This window comes from Agrilus planipennis, unplaced genomic scaffold (assembly GCF_000699045.2).
Source record: "Agrilus planipennis isolate EAB-ADULT unplaced genomic scaffold, Apla_2.0 scaffold257, whole genome shotgun sequence".
Taxonomy (NCBI): Eukaryota; Metazoa; Arthropoda; class Insecta; order Coleoptera; family Buprestidae; genus Agrilus; species Agrilus planipennis.
Window position 1 is genome coordinate 23,565 of NW_020438985.1, and position 19,634 is coordinate 43,198.

Sequence of the window (19,634 nt, forward strand, 5' to 3'; positions counted from 1 at the left end):
AAAATATAATTTTGGGAAAAGACCTTAGACCGTCAGACCTGCTGAAAAATTATCACATAGGCATAATATCCTACCTTAAATAATTTTGAGAGTTTACTTACGAAAGATTTTTGGGGAACAAGAAAAACTTCAACTGAAAAATCATTATCTAATGTTGAAGGGTTTAGCAAACCTATAACTAACCTTTAAACCCAATGACAAATTATTTCACAGTTCTAATCTTAATTTAAATGACTTATAGAGCTTAGATACAAAAAACTATTATTATGATAGGTACAAGAACAACTTCATCTGAAAAATTATAATTTAATATTGAGGGCTATAGCACCCTATAAATTACCCTTAGACTGGCTGACAAATTATCTCATGGACATAATTTTACGTTAAATTATATTTAGAACTGAGATATAGAAATTATTGTGGGACAAGAAAAGTAGTTATTTATTTTTTTTGGGAATTGTAACGTGTTTTATAGGTGAAGTTAGTGTTATTACTCGGAGTTTGATTCATGTATATTCGGTGGATGTGGCTTTTTTTGACATCCTTAACTACGACTGGTAGTTCTCTTCGAAATTAATAAATGTCTTGATTATTTTGACAAAACGTTTATTACCTATAACAACAACTTCATTTCATCGAGTATATTTAGTTATAATCGAGAAGTTATTAAAACAACTTCAAATAAAAGTACATCTACTTTCATGCGTGCCTAGAAAAACGATTGGAAATTTCAAAAATCCTCAACCTGACTGAAGATTGAAAGTGTTATCTCAGGTGAATCAATGATTATTTTTAGAATGTAAATCATCATCACCATCGTAGTATCGCCGAGCTCCACTCGTTGCTTTCTTCCGCCACATTCAACGTTTAGTTGTTAGGATGATGCTAAATGCAGCACCTACATAATATATTTCATCTTGTCGATGCATAATGTAAGTAGCACTCGACCCGCGTGGTTATATGTAGATACTACCGAGTCATCGTGGTTAAAGTGCTCTTCAGATGCGACCTTCACCATGCAGAAGGACCACACAACGATATGGAAGGACCCAGCGCAAGACCACCACAACAACCTCTCTTTCATCACCAACCACGCACCTTTACTTTTACAAAATTTTCTCGAGGTTACATTCTAATAGACCTACTTACTACATAGAGACTGACCATTCGTTTTTCACTTTTATTTGTTTTTGATTTTGGTTTTGCAAGTAGGTATATATATAAAAACATGTAAATCTAAAACAATACCTTTGCAGAATAGTACATTGAAATTGATCGATTAGGTTGCTGATGTTGAAATTTCGGGTTCACAAAACGCAACCTCTTTAAATAGTCACATTTAAGTACACATATTTCTCAAATAAATGCGATTGAACCAAGGGAATGTATGTTATAATTTATTTTCGATATTTTGTGGGCACTTTATATTTCTGTAGGGTTTTGGGATTCACATTCGGCCTTTTCCGGCGAATACCATGGACATTTTGCTCTCCATTCGTCGTTAGGTTTCTGTTTGTTCTCAATAACCAATGTCAGACTATAAAAAAAATTAAAATAAAAAAAATATTAAACATACCCTGAGATATAGGTACATGGTCAGAAAACGTAGTAGTATACAAAATTTTCGAAAACCGCACGAAGAATTTAGAGAAAATATTATAAAAAAGTTCTGGTAGCAATTCTGTAAATGAGGTTAACCCTGAAATTATGAGAAATTTATAGGACAATTAAGTGTTAGTATGGTAAAGAAAACGTCTGCAGACATTTCAGTACGTATATAACAACGATATGTTTAAGTTTTGCTTGAATCACATGAAAAATATTAGCGTTATATAGTATAAAACACTTTAAATTTCCTAGTGGCTAATATTAAATATTAATTGTGAAAATTCTTTCTAAATTTTTTATCCACTACAAATTCCACAAATTAATGAGCATTGGTGCATAAAGCAAAAGGTCCCAGGTTCGATTCCCGTTGAGGGTGTGAGAGCAGCAACAATTTTCGTGATTAATTTGAGGTAATTTGTAGGTAGTGGATAAAAAAATTTCAAGTTATATAGTATATCCTTGTTTTGAAATTCAAAGAAGCAAAGTGCTACTTGTTGCTAATATTACTATTATTAAAGTACATCTTAAATATTATTTCTACTAAATCGTTTTCACAAATACATTATACTTTTAACCTTTGCTGCAATGTGGTAATACACACGACGTTGTATTAGCAGATAGATCTCAGTAGCATCACTTGAAACTGATTCAGTCAAAAGTCAATTATTCTAGGATATAATATGCCTGTACGTATGCTACTACAAGGACAAGAATAGTGATTATTATACTATTATAAAGTAGTGAATAAAAGTCAAGTATCAAATTAACTATTAAAAGTGTACCCACGTGTCTTCACGGACCTAAAGAAATATTGGTGCGGAAAATGAATGTGGTGGATAATAATGATTAGTACTTGTTGCAGTCTCCCACATTTTTTATTAATACTTAATGACCTTGACGAGTCTTTATTTTTTTTATTTTTTTCTTTATCTTAATACCTACTGCTTCAGTAAGACAGAGATCATGGTAATTTTAAACTGAAAAACTATTCAGCAATTCACATAAATAATAGAAAACGAAAATTTCAAATTTGGAATCGCACGGAAAATACTTGGAAAATGAATTCAAATAATGGTGATGAACAACATCATACCTAATATAAAACTATTCCTCTATTATATCAAAATAGTGCACCACGTTTTTCTACTTGTAATTTTATACAATTAATCAATAGATCGCAGAAATACTTAAATTTAATCGAGTTGCAAATTACTGCTGTGTCCATCGGTAAACCATCAACCTTGTTACGTCATCATAAAGAACAACGATGACATGGGGCTGTAATCGTACTTTCGTACAAAGGGGCTGCAATATCACCCAATTACCGATTCATTCACCACACGGTAATACATGCGACTCCGGCCAGCACTTTGACGTTTTTCGATTTTGTCAAGTCATCGACCAATTTTGTTATCATATTCCTTGACGTGCACCTGGTTTACTGCTCTGACGTATCAAGGGGTTCTTCTGACTTATTGAATTTTAATTATCGATGAGCGCTGGCTTTTATCTATCTACGCGTCGCTAAATATGTGAGGGTTGTGACATGTTACTAATGCACAGTATGTCTCGAAAATTGTTTTTACAAACAGGTAAAAGTCTGCACTTTTTGACCAAAGGAAATCACTTCTGCGGCAACGGTTAATTTTGCAATTCGAAAAGGACTTATAAAAGTATTGATTGATTGATGTATGGCATTGTACGTGTTTAAAACGTGAACGGTGAGGTGAGGAATTATGGAATAGGGCGATTTGGAAAAAGTAGAAGAATAGTAAGGTACTGTGGAAGTCAATCAGTAAAAGGAGAAATAAAATGGTGGGACGTCATCACTTAGTTACAAGGATATGGAATTTTCTGGTTTTCGGGAAATGCGATGATTAGCTCAGGTAGATAAAGGAAGATGTGAAAATGCGTATCCAACCAATCTTATGTTGTAAAAAAGTCTAAAAGATTCGATTATTTTTCTAAATAGACGCTGGAGTTTTTAGGAGAAAGCTGCAGGTATTTCAGAGTCTTAAATAGAGAGAAATAGAGACAACGAATATATGTAAATGTTTTTGGACAGCTGATGCTCAATAACTTTTACAACTGATGTGAACGTAAAGTTTATGAATTTGTCTAGAAAATATGTCCTTTTCATAATTTTAATGTCAGTTTCAATCAAGGAATTTCATTACGGATATTCATACACGTAAAACAAATTAGTTCGTCCTATGTGAAGGCAAAGTATCAACTAAATCTGTGGATTTCTTTGATATGAAAATAACAAGTAAATGTACCTATACGTAGTAATTAAACGTTGTCTAGGCCCTAAGGCACACAGCAACACCTGTGAAGTTATTTAACTTCTCAATGCGACTCCTAACTGTTTACCAATCCTTTACCACCCACCGCATTTGTACGTAATTTTTTTATTGACTTGCAAATGGAATAAAAGGATTTTATTGTCAGACATCGACGGAAACACTTTTACACTTTTAAAGAACATATATATTGTACCTATTGTACCCATTCACCTCATCGATATTTTATATAACAAAATCGAAATTCTTCTTCGGTATTTATAAAACGTGAGAATGACTTTTATTTTTTGTGTATAGTGTAACAACCTTTGTTGGATGGGCACTTCTTTTCGAGTGAGACAAACTCGACGTTCCATCGGTTCTCAAACCACCACCCACATAACACTCTTGGACATACACACACATATGCAATAAAAAAAAAAACGTCGAACGTGGCTCGTCATACACATCACATCAGCATCGAGGGTCATTAAACAGAGAGCTACTGTTTTACTCACAACAAACACACTGCCTCTGTCCGTTCGGTTTTTATTACGAATCGTAAAACGTTACGCGTTTTATTCATAAGATCAAGACGATACGGCTTCTGCTTTGGCTACTGCTAGGTGCTGACCGTTCTGTCTGTCCGTCATTAAAGAATGTATCCTACAATTAACATAAACCTCCTAATAGTTGTCCATTGAATGTTCGAATGGAGAAGTCGAGTACCTCCTGTGTCTGCACGGATGCTGACGATGCTCTCTGACATCGAAGTATCTGGTAGATCTGGTGGTTACCGGTCATTAAAAGAAAAGATGCAAATTGAAGCTGCATGACTTCACAATAAAGGTAAAAAGTCTGTTGCTATCTGAGCATGTGACAGAGGGAAGATAGTACGTAAGTTGTCGCGCTTTGGCAAGAAAATAAAAGAAAACGTTTTAACAAGAGTCATTCGGAATTCTCTACCGATTTGGTAATGAATGAATCGACATGAATGGGAACCACTGCTAGAATATTATTTATAATGCATGTTGTACAGTTACAGGTACTTGAGTTCTTGTAGTACTTAATGAACACACAAGAAAATCGCCGAAAAGTCTTTTTATCGTAATGTAATAACTTCTTGGTTGCATCAACCAGGACTGTTTGTGCATTGATAACTAGAACATATGCATTCCACGCGAGTTGTTCGCTTTATTAGTAGTTATGTACTTATTGAAAAAGTAACTCACAATTCATACGAATTCAATACTTACAGAAAATCTGGTTTTGGCGCCAACCCTAAATTCGACGCTGTTTTTGGATCAGTTCCTGACTGCATTCAATTCTACAACAGTCAAAGTCGCTAAATAAAGGGCTATCCGTAATTTTCATAATTAGGGTTATTTTTCCTAATTTTTGAAAAATAATGTTACTTCTTTAGAGGAAGTGGCTGATTTTCGGTTTCTAGGAAGTCAGATAACTCGAGATAGAAGGAGCAGAGGAAATATGAAATAGAGGCTAGCGCAGGGTCGAGTCACCTTCAACAAAAGGACAGTTAATTTATAAATTCGAAAAGCTGTACGGGTGCGAAACATAGATGGTGGACGCGGCGGAAAAGAAAAGGTTAGAAGCGTTTGAAATGTGGAATTATGAGGATACCATGGATGGAAAAGGTTAAAAATGAGGAGATAGAAAGAATAGAACAGAGGTCAATAAGCAATAGGCGAGATTAGGTTGGTAGGATACATTCTCAAGGATGAAGGACTAGTTAGAGACATATTAAATGCGGAAACAGGAGTTAAGAAGAGTAGAAGTAGACCTAAATTAGATTAGATACTGTTCACAAATAATTAAAAATGTGGAATGTCCTACTTTTAGAGAAATGCGATGATTAGCTCAGGGAAAAGTGATGGAGGTGCGCGTCCAACCAGTCTTAAGACTGACGACCTTATGATGATGATGACTTACTTCTTTGAAAACTGTCCAAAACTAACTGAACTCTCAAAACCCTTTGAACATAGCCACAAAGCATAACACTCTTCCAAAGGATATAAATGACAATTATTGGACTTCTATTCCTTTATTACTTATATGAAAACATGACTGAAGGTACTTGTACGGATTTCCGTCGTATTTTTCAAAAGATGATGCCCCCGTTTAATGATTGCATGTAATAATATTTCTCAATTCGCCACAAGTGTATATATTATATGCTAGTTCAATGTGCTCTTACGATTACCTATTGGATTGATTCATGCAGTCTCTGTGGATGATGTAGATGCAATCTCTCAATAATTTTAGAGTAATTTTCGGTCATAATTACACCCTCGACAAAATCGATCCGGTGGATCCAGATTATTACATACTGTAGTGACGTTAACCCTGACAACGAAAAATTTAAACCAAAAATAGATCTAAATTGTTTGCTTTATTAAAAGTTTGGGATTTTTTGCTGCTGGAATTATTGGCGGTCACGATGGTGTTCAAATACATTGAAGCTCCAAGTCTATTTATAGATCCATTTTTTGTAATATCATATTTTTCAACGGTATTAAAGAATAGATATTATCAAATCAATTTTTTTTGCAATTAGGTTTTTAATTGATAAAGATATCAACGTAAGTAGTTATATAAAAAAAATTTATTGTAGTTTGCACTCATAGTTAAGTTGCTTTATACTTTAAAGGCAATCATTCCAGCACAAAACAAACGTAAATATTTAATGTTGGTAGCTGATGGTGCCCTCTGAGTTCTATCGATTTTCTCTTTCTCTTCGTCTCTCTTGCTCTCGCCTCATTTCGGCTTGTTAAGAGCGACGGTAAAGCTTGCGCCGCGACGCTCGGCGCCTTGTTTGCTCTAATATTTTTCATAAAATTGAGATTATCAGTATTCTGTACATATTTTCTTTGTCAATATTTTCCGACTGATGCGCTTTAGCATCCGATTCAGTTAATTAATTGCTCGATCAGATTTTTCCAAACAAACAACAACGCAACTTCATCATCCGTTAGCGCCGTGCTAACTTATTTAGGTATTTATTGTTGTCAGCCGATGGTTGCGATGTAAACATTTGATTTTTAACAGATGTAAATATTGGTCATCAATTAATCTATGATGTACCTATCTACTGTACCTATTGTTAATAATTGAGACTAAACAGGCTAAAAATTGCCCTCAAATTTTGTTTAAACTAAGTTCTAATAAATGATTATTGATAATGAAAACATGTCACTTCGCAATTTCCAGTAATTGGTAAAATATCTTGAACTCCTAAATTTTATATAAAAATGAATAAACCATTAATCTGTTACGAACTAATTTACAGAAACAAGCGATCATTACTCTTGAAAAACTACCCCTTATCTTGAATTATAAACTTCAGTCGGGAAAAAACACTGAATGTATACATAGGTACCAAAATAAATTGCATTCTGATAGCAGTTTGTGTAGTTCTGTGACGATAACTGAATAACGAATACTGCTACAATATTTTTTTACACACCTTATATGGAATGGTAAGAACAATGAAAGAAATTTAATGTCGTGGTTCGATATTTATAATATTAAACTATACCGTAGTTAAGTGGCTGCAACATGATAATCGAAAACTAGAGAAAATTCTGATGTAAGCTTCCAATAAAAAGTTTTTCTTATATGTCAACGCCCCTTGATTCCTTTTTATCCCTTAATAAATGATTTTTATAATCCACCAATAAATTTTCACTCCATTTTCTTACACCATCGTAAGTGAGTCTTAAAATAAATACGGAAATGCTAATTATCGTCTCACATTCAAACCTACATCAATCAAAGTGCAATATTTGCTAAATCCACTGCCTTTTCCCTGAATTAAGTTTATAAGGGGCAGATTTTCATCCTGTAGTGAACATATTTTTATAAACTTGTTCGTAGCAGATATTAATAAAACTTAGGAGTTTAATATTTTTATCATTTACTGAAGTTTTCGTGCAATTTAATATTGTATAAGGATGGTTTTCAACCACTTGCAAGTGGGTTTCAAAGCTGTTCAATTTTAACACCATACATCATCTTTCCTTACTACCTTACCCTACTATAAAGGATGTTTTTGGTTCCTTAGAGATTTTACAGATTTTTTCGATATTACATTTGGATTCCGCGTCGACAAATACTGAAAATATCGTATGCCTTTTTTAATATGTCATCACGCATCACAATTTCATTTGCAAATACCTCTCAGAAACCAAAGATTTGCTCATCTTGAAATTTTGTATTCCCATTCTTAATAATTTAGTACATAATTCTTTACAAAATTTGAGAGCAAGAAGGTGGGCAAATTTTACGGTCACATTTTGTTGAAGGGAAATATGAACTAGAACTCAGATGTCAGATTTCATAATGAATGAAATATACATTTTAAATACAGTTTGGAATGACCATCATCGCATTCAGGTAACTTACTACTTTTTTCAAAGGTGTTATTAATATATCTAGAAGGATGTACGGGAATATTCACGTTTCTAAAAGGAAAGAACGACGCTGTCTCTAATTTCATAGACCGAAGTGCGGAATATGATATAGAAAGAATAGAACAGAGGTCAATAAGCAATAGGCGAGATTAGGTTGGTAGGATACATTCTCAAGGATGAAGGACTAGTTAGAGACATATTAAATGCGGAAACAGGAGTTAAGAAGAGTAGAAGTAGACCTAAATTAGATTAGATACTGTTCACAAATAATTAAAAATGTGGAATGTCCTACTTTTAGAGAAATGCGATGATTAGCTCAGGGAAAAGTGATGGAGGTGCGCGTCCAACCAGTCTTAAGACTGACGACCTTATGATGATGATGACTTACTTCTTTGAAAACTGTCCAAAACTAACTGAACTCTCAAAACCTTTTGAACATAGCCACAAAGCATAACACTCTTCCAAAGGATATAAATGACAATTATTGGACTTCTATTCCTTTATTACTTATATGAAAACATGACTGAAGGTACTTGTACGGATTTCCGTCGTATTTTTCAAAAGATGATGCCCCCGTTTAATGATTGCATGTAATAATATTTCTCAATTCGCCACAAGTGTATATATTATATGCTAGTTCAATGTGCTCTTACGATTACCTATTGGATTGATTCATGCAGTCTCTGTGGATGATGTAGATGCAATCTCTCAATAATTTTAGAGTAATTTTCGGTCATAATTACACCCTCGACAAAATCGATCCGGTGGATCCAGATTATTACATACTGTAGTGACGTTAACCCTGACAACGAAAAATTTAAACCAAAAATAGATCTAAATTGTTTGCTTTATTAAAAGTTTGGGATTTTTTGCTGCTGGAATTATTGGCGGTCACGATGGTGTTCAAATACATTGAAGCTCCAAGTCTATTTATAGATCCATTTTTTGTAATATCATATTTTTCAACGGTATTAAAGAATAGATATTATCAAATCAATTTTTTTTGCAATTAGGTTTTTAATTGATAAAGATATCAACGTAAGTAGTTATATAAAAAAAATTTATTGTAGTTTGCACTCATAGTTAAGTTGCTTTATACTTTAAAGGCAATCATTCCAGCACAAAACAAACGTAAATATTTAATGTTGGTAGCTGATGGTGCCCTCTGAGTTCTATCGATTTTCTCTTTCTCTTCGTCTCTCTTGCTCTCGCCTCATTTCGGCTTGTTAAGAGCGACGGTAAAGCTTGCGCCGCGACGCTCGGCGCCTTGTTTGCTCTAATATTTTTCATAAAATTGAGATTATCAGTATTCTGTACATATTTTCTTTGTCAATATTTTCCGACTGATGCGCTTTAGCATCCGATTCAGTTAATTAATTGCTCGATCAGATTTTTCCAAACAAACAACAACGCAACTTCATCATCCGTTAGCGCCGTGCTAACTTATTTAGGTATTTATTGTTGTCAGCCGATGGTTGCGATGTAAACATTTGATTTTTAACAGATGTAAATATTGGTCATCAATTAATCTATGATGTACCTATCTACTGTACCTATTGTTAATAATTGAGACTAAACAGGCTAAAAATTGCCCTCAAATTTTGTTTAAACTAAGTTCTAATAAATGATTATTGATAATGAAAACATGTCACTTCGCAATTTCCAGTAATTGGTAAAATATCTTGAACTCCTAAATTTTATATAAAAATGAATAAACCATTAATCTGTTACGAACTAATTTACAGAAACAAGCGATCATTACTCTTGAAAAACTACCCCTTATCTTGAATTATAAACTTCAGTCGGGAAAAAACACTGAATGTATACATAGGTACCAAAATAAATTGCATTCTGATAGCAGTTTGTGTAGTTCTGTGACGATAACTGAATAACGAATACTGCTACAATATTTTTTTACACACCTTATATGGAATGGTAAGAACAATGAAAGAAATTTAATGTCGTGGTTCGATATTTATAATATTAAACTATACCGTAGTTAAGTGGCTGCAACATGATAATCGAAAACTAGAGAAAATTCTGATGTAAGCTTCCAATAAAAAGTTTTTCTTATATGTCAACGCCCCTTGATTCCTTTTTATCCCTTAATAAATGATTTTTATAATCCACCAATAAATTTTCACTCCATTTTCTTACACCATCGTAAGTGAGTCTTAAAATAAATACGGAAATGCTAATTATCGTCTCACATTCAAACCTACATCAATCAAAGTGCAATATTTGCTAAATCCACTGCCTTTTCCCTGAATTAAGTTTATAAGGGGCAGATTTTCATCCTGTAGTGAACATATTTTTATAAACTTGTTCGTAGCAGATATTAATAAAACTTAGGAGTTTAATATTTTTATCATTTACTGAAGTTTTCGTGCAATTTAATATTGTATAAGGATGGTTTTCAACCACTTGCAAGTGGGTTTCAAAGCTGTTCAATTTTAACACCATACATCATCTTTCCTTACTACCTTACCCTACTATAAAGGATGTTTTTGGTTCCTTAGAGATTTTACAGATTTTTTCGATATTACATTTGGATTCCGCGTCGACAAATACTGAAAATATCGTATGCCTTTTTTAATATGTCATCACGCATCACAATTTCATTTGCAAATACCTCTCAGAAACCAAAGATTTGCTCATCTTGAAATTTTGTATTCCCATTCTTAATAATTTAGTACATAATTCTTTACAAAATTTGAGAGCAAGAAGGTGGGCAAATTTTACGGTCACATTTTGTTGAAGGGAAATATGAACTAGAACTCAGATGTCAGATTTCATAATGAATGAAATATACATTTTAAATACAGTTTGGAATGACCATCATCGCATTCAGGTAACTTACTACTTTTTTCAAAGGTGTTATTAATATATCTAGAAGGATGTACGGGAATATTCACGTTTCTAAAAGGAAAGAACGACGCTGTCTCTAATTTCATAGACCGAAGTGCGGAATATGATATAGAAAGAATAGAACAGAGGTCAATAAGCAATAGGCGAGATTAGGTTGGTAGGATACATTCTCAAGGATGAAGGACTAGTTAGAGACATATTAAATGCGGAAACAGGANTATACTTTTTTTTAGTATAGATAGTATTTATTTACCTCATGATATGCTGCAAAACCTAATTAATCACGAATTTCTAATTTTATGTACTGTTGTGTCCGATTGTACCTCCCAAACATCCTTAAATAAAATATTGAAGCTCAACATGAACCAAATGGTGACGAATCTTCGATTCTATCGAGGAAAACTACACGTAACACTAACCATTTATCGCTGTTCGTGAAAATGAAAAAAGGTAAATTCTTAATCAGTATACTCACACATAATTTGATCAGTTTAGTAAAAAATACTACAAAAGTAGTTAGTCTGCTATTGCTACCCTTGAATCATAAATTTATAGTTAATTTAATAAAAGCCTCTTACTTTGAACTGCTTTGATTTTACGAGTTATCGCAAAATTCTTATTCAAATTTTACTATTAGAGCAAATTGTAGTTAGTACGACAAATTGATAAAGACTTTCGCGGCCAGTAGGAGAACTGATCTATTCTGATTCGGGTTTAAAGGCCGTCGACAGTTGGAGTTGCTTCCTAACGTTTCGCTAACACTAGTGAAAAACTTCTTCAGAGGTCCTTCCATCTCCGAAGATGAATGTGGACGACGGCCTTTAGACCCAAATTAGAACAGCATCGGTATGATATAAAATTGTAAAGGATTTGGTACTTACCTCTTTTAAAACAAACGCAGGATGTATGAAATAATTTGATAAAACCTTTTGTCCAGACAGTATTAAAATATTTGTATTTACATTTTCAAAAATTGAAAAATAAGTGAATGAAAGCCGTATTTTTTTTTTGTTAATAAATAATATAATCGTTAATATTTTTACGTACTTCTGGTATAATTCGTTGGCTATCTTAATTTTCTCCGACGTTATTTTTGTTTGGATTTTTCTCGTCGGATGTAGAAAAATTTTTACCACTCAAGTCTGATGTCGTTTGTACAACAAACAGAATCGAAGTTGTTTTACTTCCACATATCGCGAGGAGAGTACTTTCCGAACGGCAGATAATCTATCTATCTGTCCATTTACCCAATAAGTAGGTAATAACATCTGCACATAGAAGAGCAATTTTCGAGGAAGCGCAGCTAGATTGGCTTCAGTAACAATGTCAACAAAAGCTTTATTTTCTTAGCTACGTAGCAACTGTGGATTCTCACGCAAAATAGAACCCAGTTAAATACATACACATGCATGCACGTAGTTCGAGGAAGGGCAGGAAAACAAAAACTCAAACGTTCCAAAAATATACTGTATATTATATTTACTTATCGTTACGGCTCTACATAAGACACAAAGTTGCTGCTTCTTATGACAATCACTTTTCTTTTTTTTTTTTTCTTCTTTCATCAAGAAAATGGAATTGTTCGACAAAATACAAGAGTTACAAAATAATGATACCTAATAAGTACATATACCAACCACCTGACAGTCTAATAATATTTACTGATGTGTCAGTAAAAGTACATGGAACGTATGTAGTAAACATAAAATAATTATACCTATCTACAAGTAATCGAATAACATTGATTTGCACGGTACTATACAGGATGTTTTGAAACAATTAGTATGTACGGTTAATTTCCATTTGGAGAGGATTTTCCAATCAAAAACTGTATCATTTTACTTTCAACAATAAGTAGGCTAAAACACCCTGTAAGTAGATATAATTCATAATTCAAACTTGATGCCCTCAATTGAAAATTTTACTAAAAGAAGGTAAATTCATTCGTCAGTCAACCTGAATTACGACAAAAAAGCAAAGAATGTGCAGAATCAAAGTCAAGATAGGGACAAAAACAACCATCAACGTTTCGCCTTTTGGTGTAGAGGCTATATCAAGGTAGGCTTTTGAGTCAATAATTGCTATTATACATTAAAATATAAAATACAAAACGGTTAAAAATGAACGAGGGGATACCTTCTAAAACATGAAGGGCTAGTTATAGACGTACGAGAAGCACAAACAGGAGTAAAAAGAGGAGGATCTAAATGTGAAGATTTTCAAATCTCTTTGGTCTGACCCTATGATGCTGATGAATAAAACAAATCCTACCTTAATAAAGCCTTAACGCCAAAAAGAAATGAAAACTGACAAAGTTTAAACTATTGTATTTTATCAAGAAAAGATTCGTGAAATTAAATTTACTGCCACAATTATAATAGTTAAATTCATTAAATATTATTATTTTTAAGAAATTAAAAAATCTTAATGATTAAACTACTTATGATGTAAAAGTGTAATAGGCATATATATTGTCTAATTTTTAGTGATTTCCTAATTCACTAAGTTGAAGAGATAAGATGTGGTTATGTATATTACGTATACATAACTAGATAACATTAAATTATGATAAAAAATGAATAAAACGAATATAAAAATATATAAGATCTATATAGGAACCTCAAGTCCTAAACGCATTTTTCAACAAGAATCGAAAGAATAATTTTAATCACAACACAACTGTTTTACGCTTATATCTAATATAACACAGGAATTTAAACAACAGTAGATGTTGTAATTAACATAAAATTTAATGGCATGAGGTACGACAATTGTTTTTTCATAGGTATAAAGTTAGGAAATTGTTATTTGCAGTCTTCAACCTCAGATATGAATGATAGAGAGCTGTTCGTATATCAATTCGTGAAAAATTAATACAAGTGTATGTAACTTAAAACTAGGTCTATATCATCTAGTAGGCAATAGATACATAAAAAAAACTAATTGTTGCAAAATAAATTTCAAAAGTATAGATATATTACGTTTCCTTTTTTTTTTCAACTTCATAAGAACTATTTCTGTTTCTGCTTAATTAACGAATATTACGCATTTTCAATTTAAAAAATTCGAAGGGACTGTCTTCAAATGGGACACTTTTATTCTATTTAACAGTCATTTGTTTATGTGATACGCCGAAAATTAGTTTTATTCTGATTTTGAGTTGTTATAGTTCAGTGACTGGCCCGCTAAGAGTCACCCTTTGAGGGTTGCATTGACTTGATGCTATGGATATCAAATCGGTGCATGACGAACCCTTAGTGTCATCAGAAATAATGGACGGAGAACTTTCTTTTTGATGCATGAGGGTGGTCAACTTTTTGTCCAATCTAACATTAAAAACTTAAAAATAATTTCAATATTTATTCGAAAATACTTAGTTTTTAAAGGCCTTCTTATAATTCAATTTTTTANAACCCTTTGAACATAGCCACAAAGCATAACACTCTTCCAAAGGATATAAATGACAATTATTGGACTTCTATTCCTTTATTACTTATATGAAAACATGACTGAAGGTACTTGTACGAATTTCCGTCGTATTTTTCAAAAGATGATGCCCCCGTTTAATGATTGCATGTAATAATATTTCTCAATTCGCCACAAGTGTATATTATATGCTAGTTCAATGTGCTCTTACGATTACCTATTGGATTGATTCATGCAGTCTCTGTGGATGATGTAGATGCAATCTCTCAATAATTTTAGAGTAATTTTCGGTCATAATTACACCCTCGACAAAATCGATCCGGTGGATCCAGATTATTACATACTGTAGTGACGTTAACCCTGACAACGAAAAATTTAAACCAAAAATAGATCTAAATTGTTTGCTTTATTAAAAGTTTGGGATTTTTTGCTGCTGGAATTATTGGCGGTCACGATGGTGTTCAAATACATTGAAGCTCCAAGTCTATTTATAGATCCATTTTTGTAATATCATATTTTTCAACGGTATTAAAGAATAGATATTATCAAATCAATTTTTTTTGCAATTAGGTTTTTAATTGATAAAGATATCAACGTAAGTAGTTATATAAAAAAAATTTATTGTAGTTTGCACTCATAGTTAAGTTGCTTTATACTTTAAAGGCAATCATTCCAGCACAAAACAAACGTAAATATTTAATGTTGGTAGCTGATGGTGCCCTCTGAGTTCTATCGATTTTCTCTTTCTCTTCGTCTCTCTTGCTCTCGCCTCATTTCGGCTTGTTAAGAGCGACGGTAAAGCTTGCGCCGCGACGCTCGGCGCCTTGTTTGCTCTAATATTTTTCATAAAATTGAGATTATCAGTATTCTGTACATATTTTCTTTGTCAATATTTTCCGACTGATGCGCTTTAGCATCCGATTCAGTTAATTAATTGCTCGATCAGATTTTTCCAAACAAACAACAACGCAACTTCATCATCCGTTAGCGCCGTGCTAACTTATTTAGGTATTTATTGTTGTCAGCCGATGGTTGCGATGTAAACATTTGATTTTTAACAGATGTAAATATTGGTCATCAATTAATCTATGATGTACCTATCTACTGTACCTATTGTTAATAATTGAGACTAAACAGGCTAAAAATTGCCCTCAAATTTTGTTTAAACTAAGTTCTAATAAATGATTATTGATAATGAAAACATGTCACTTCGCAATTTCCAGTAATTGGTAAAATATCTTGAACTCCTAAATTTTATATAAAAATGAATAAACCATTAATCTGTTACGAACTAATTTACAGAAACAAGCGATCATTACTCTTGAAAAACTACCCCTTATCTTGAATTATAAACTTCAGTCGGGAAAAAACACTGAATGTATACATAGGTACCAAAATAAATTGCATTCTGATAGCAGTTTGTGTAGTTCTGTGACGATAACTGAATAACGAATACTGCTACAATATTTTTTTACACACCTTATATGGAATGGTAAGAACAATGAAAGAAATTTAATGTCGTGGTTCGATATTTATAATATTAAACTATACCGTAGTTAAGTGGCTGCAACATGATAATCGAAAACTAGAGAAAATTCTGATGTAAGCTTCCAATAAAAAGTTTTTCTTATATGTCAACGCCCCTTGATTCCTTTTTATCCCTTAATAAATGATTTTTATAATCCACCAATAAATTTTCACTCCATTTTCTTACACCATCGTAAGTGAGTCTTAAAATAAATACGGAAATGCTAATTATCGTCTCACATTCAAACCTACATCAATCAAAGTGCAATATTTGCTAAATCCACTGCCTTTTCCCTGAATTAAGTTTATAAGGGGCAGATTTTCATCCTGTAGTGAACATATTTTTATAAACTTGTTCGTAGCAGATATTAATAAAACTTAGGAGTTTAATATTTTTATCATTTACTGAAGTTTTCGTGCAATTTAATATTGTATAAGGATGGTTTTCAACCACTTGCAAGTGGGTTTCAAAGCTGTTCAATTTTAACACCATACATCATCTTTCCTTACTACCTTACCCTACTATAAAGGATGTTTTTGGTTCCTTAGAGATTTTACAGATTTTTTCGATATTACATTTGGATTCCGCGTCGACAAATACTGAAAATATCGTATGCCTTTTTTAATATGTCATCACGCATCACAATTTCATTTGCAAATACCTCTCAGAAACCAAAGATTTGCTCATCTTGAAATTTTGTATTCCCATTCTTAATTATTTAGTACATAATTCTTTACAAAATTTGAGACCAAGAAGGTGGGCAAATTTTACGGTCACATTTTGTTGAAGGGAAATATGAACTAGAACTCAGATGTCAGATTTCATAATGAATGAAATATACATTTTAAATACAGTTTGGAATAACCATCATCGCATTCAGGTAACTTACTACTTTTTCCAAAGGTGTTATTAATATATCAAGAAGGATGTACGGGAATATTCACGTTTCTAAAAGGAAAGAACGACGCTGTCTCTAATTTCATAGACCGAAGTGCGGAATATGATACGGAAGTGTTAATGCGCCGAGTTATTTTTTCATTGGCACCGAGAGTCAGCCGGTAGAGCAGGAGACAGAAGGAGTTGTTGTGTGTGGTAAAGAGACTCCAGTTCCTTCTCCGGCATACTGACCATGATAATAGTGGTAATAATAATAGTAATAATAACAATAATAAAGGAAAGACTTGGTTAACACCTCGCCACCTACATGGGTGGTCCTGCTCTTTAGAGAGGGTGAGCAAATATTTAACGTTTTAATTCACCTGGTCCGTGCTTAAGACAATGCAAAGGTGGGTCACTCTTGTTGCTGGTTGTGGTGGTTGTTTATTTAAAAGACCCAGCACTTGACTTCATCATTGGTGACGCGGTTGGTCTTTGTTGTGGTTCGAAGTTTATGCAAGCGACAGAAAGAAAAACAAATTTATTACAGACAGGTACCAGGTATACCTATACCTTTGCACCACCTGAGACATTTACACAAATCCTCAAAAATTGTCGTACCAAACTCCGGAACATTTTTAGCCAGTGGTATAATTGCTGAATAAATCTCAAAAACACTGTGAATAAGAAAAATCTACATGTATTTTACATGCTTTTGTATTAACACAATTCGTTCAGGAAAAATATGCGACATTCTGTAATGTTTTGACCAGACTTCGAAACTAAATTAACACCTTTACTGACTCTCTATATGGAGCCCTTTGAGGCGACAGCCTCTCAACCCCCATCTCTTTGAAATCAACCCCTGCACCTGACAACCGAAGCAACAAAACAAAAACCTTATTGCATCTAACTATCCAAATTTAATAACAACGACTGTAGTATCAATATGGTAGTTTTAGGATAAAGAAACAAAAGCTATTTTTAGGACCTACAGTCAATGACTTGATGAACAGTTTTGTTTTAATTTATGTCTGCTACGACAAGAAAACACCGCTTCATGTATTGAGTCAATTGAATTATCTGAATTGAAAAATACTGCTTTGTTTATTTTATTTCTGTATCTTGCGTATGTCATCAGAATTAAATAGAGATCATTGTATAATTTCCCATGTTACTATTGTTACCAATATAACTGCAACCACCCCTGCGTTTAATAATAATATCAATGCAGCTTAACAGTAATCTGGGGCGTAAAATTATTTTATCTACTTAAGTCAGGAATTGTTTTAAAGTTGTATGCGCTTTCGGAGACGAATGTAGGCTAGGAGGAAGGCGTGAAATATATTGTTTTGAGGGTTTTGTATTAAATATCTAACTAATATGATTTCTAGTATCGTATATATTGGCATTTACTTAATTTTAATATCTCCAACAGATTTGATTCAAATCAAATGCGCAAAACTTTACTACGTTTCTATTTCGGATTGGATTTTAAATTATCTATTGAACTTAGTGATGTGATTCTGGGCTCGTATTGATTATGCGCTGCACTTCCAGTAAACACTTGAATACTTAAGTATCGCGTGATATATAAGTATAGTTAATTGTAATTACATTATCGTTAGTGCGACTAAAAAATTTTCTCTGCAAAGCACTTAACGAGGATAAAAGAAAACCTGACTTTTAATAATAAGTTTGATAGCCAGATTAAAATATAATTATTAGATCGAAAATTATTTACCATATACGAGTTTAAAAAGTATTATGAAAAATTTTGAGGAAAAGTACAGCATTCAAAATACATGTACATGTTTACAAAATCATGTTTTTTTTACGTTTATATCAGATTTATCATGTAGCCAATAATTAAAAGATAAAATATCTGAAAGCCTTTTTTATGCAGCTGTTAATTTGTCAGTTCCGCTTATTTTTAATCAGTTAATTATTGATAACTGGATAGACCAGACATGTAGACACTCAATGGTGTGAGATATGAGCAGAATATATTTTACAGTCGTTTTAGCTACAAATGTTTTATTCCTTGCAAGAAGTTCTCAGAAACAAACGAAAATTCCTAATTTCTTTGATAAAAAATGAGCGTACTTTATTAAAAAGCTGAATTCGCTATTAGGGGTTATTTATAAATTGCGTAACGGTAATTGGGGAGAGGGAGAGTCCAGCCGTGCGTTACGGTCCTACTAGAGGGAAAGGGTTGCAGGGGGTCAGGAGACCATCCGTTGCATGAAGGGAAGAGGTAAAGAATTGATAAATTCTGCATCAGGTAGTACGTAATTTATGGGCAAAGCCTTAACATAAAACAAAATTTAAGTGAATAAACAAAACAATCTTCTAGAAAAAAGTGTTTCAAGGAAATTTAGAAAATAGAGGATATGATATAGCTAATGGAAAAGGAAAATTTACTTAAATATTAAAGCGATACTTACAATTTATCCCACTAGCCCGTTGTTTCGTAAGCGAAAATAATAAAAATTACAATTTAGACCCGAATTTGTAAAAATATAATCGCACCAGAAAAAAATTTACTGGGTGTTTTAGTTGATATTACAAATTAAATTGTAATAGTTAAAAAACTTGAAATAATTTTTAAAAAAG

At 32.7% G+C, this 19,634-nt stretch overlaps 1 protein-coding gene across 1 annotated transcript in view; it reads right to left on the reverse strand.

Moving 5' to 3' along the window:
* Positions 1-421: 421 nt before the first annotated feature.
* LOC108740959 overlaps positions 422-19,634 on the reverse strand; it is a 31,066-nt gene continuing 11,853 nt past the window's right edge. Inside the window, exon 4 of the mRNA XM_018475504.2 lies at positions 422-1,537. Coding sequence (XP_018331006.1) covers positions 1,423-1,537 — 115 coding nt within the window. The 3' untranslated portion in view covers positions 422-1,422. The remainder of the gene's footprint in view (positions 1,538-19,634) is intronic.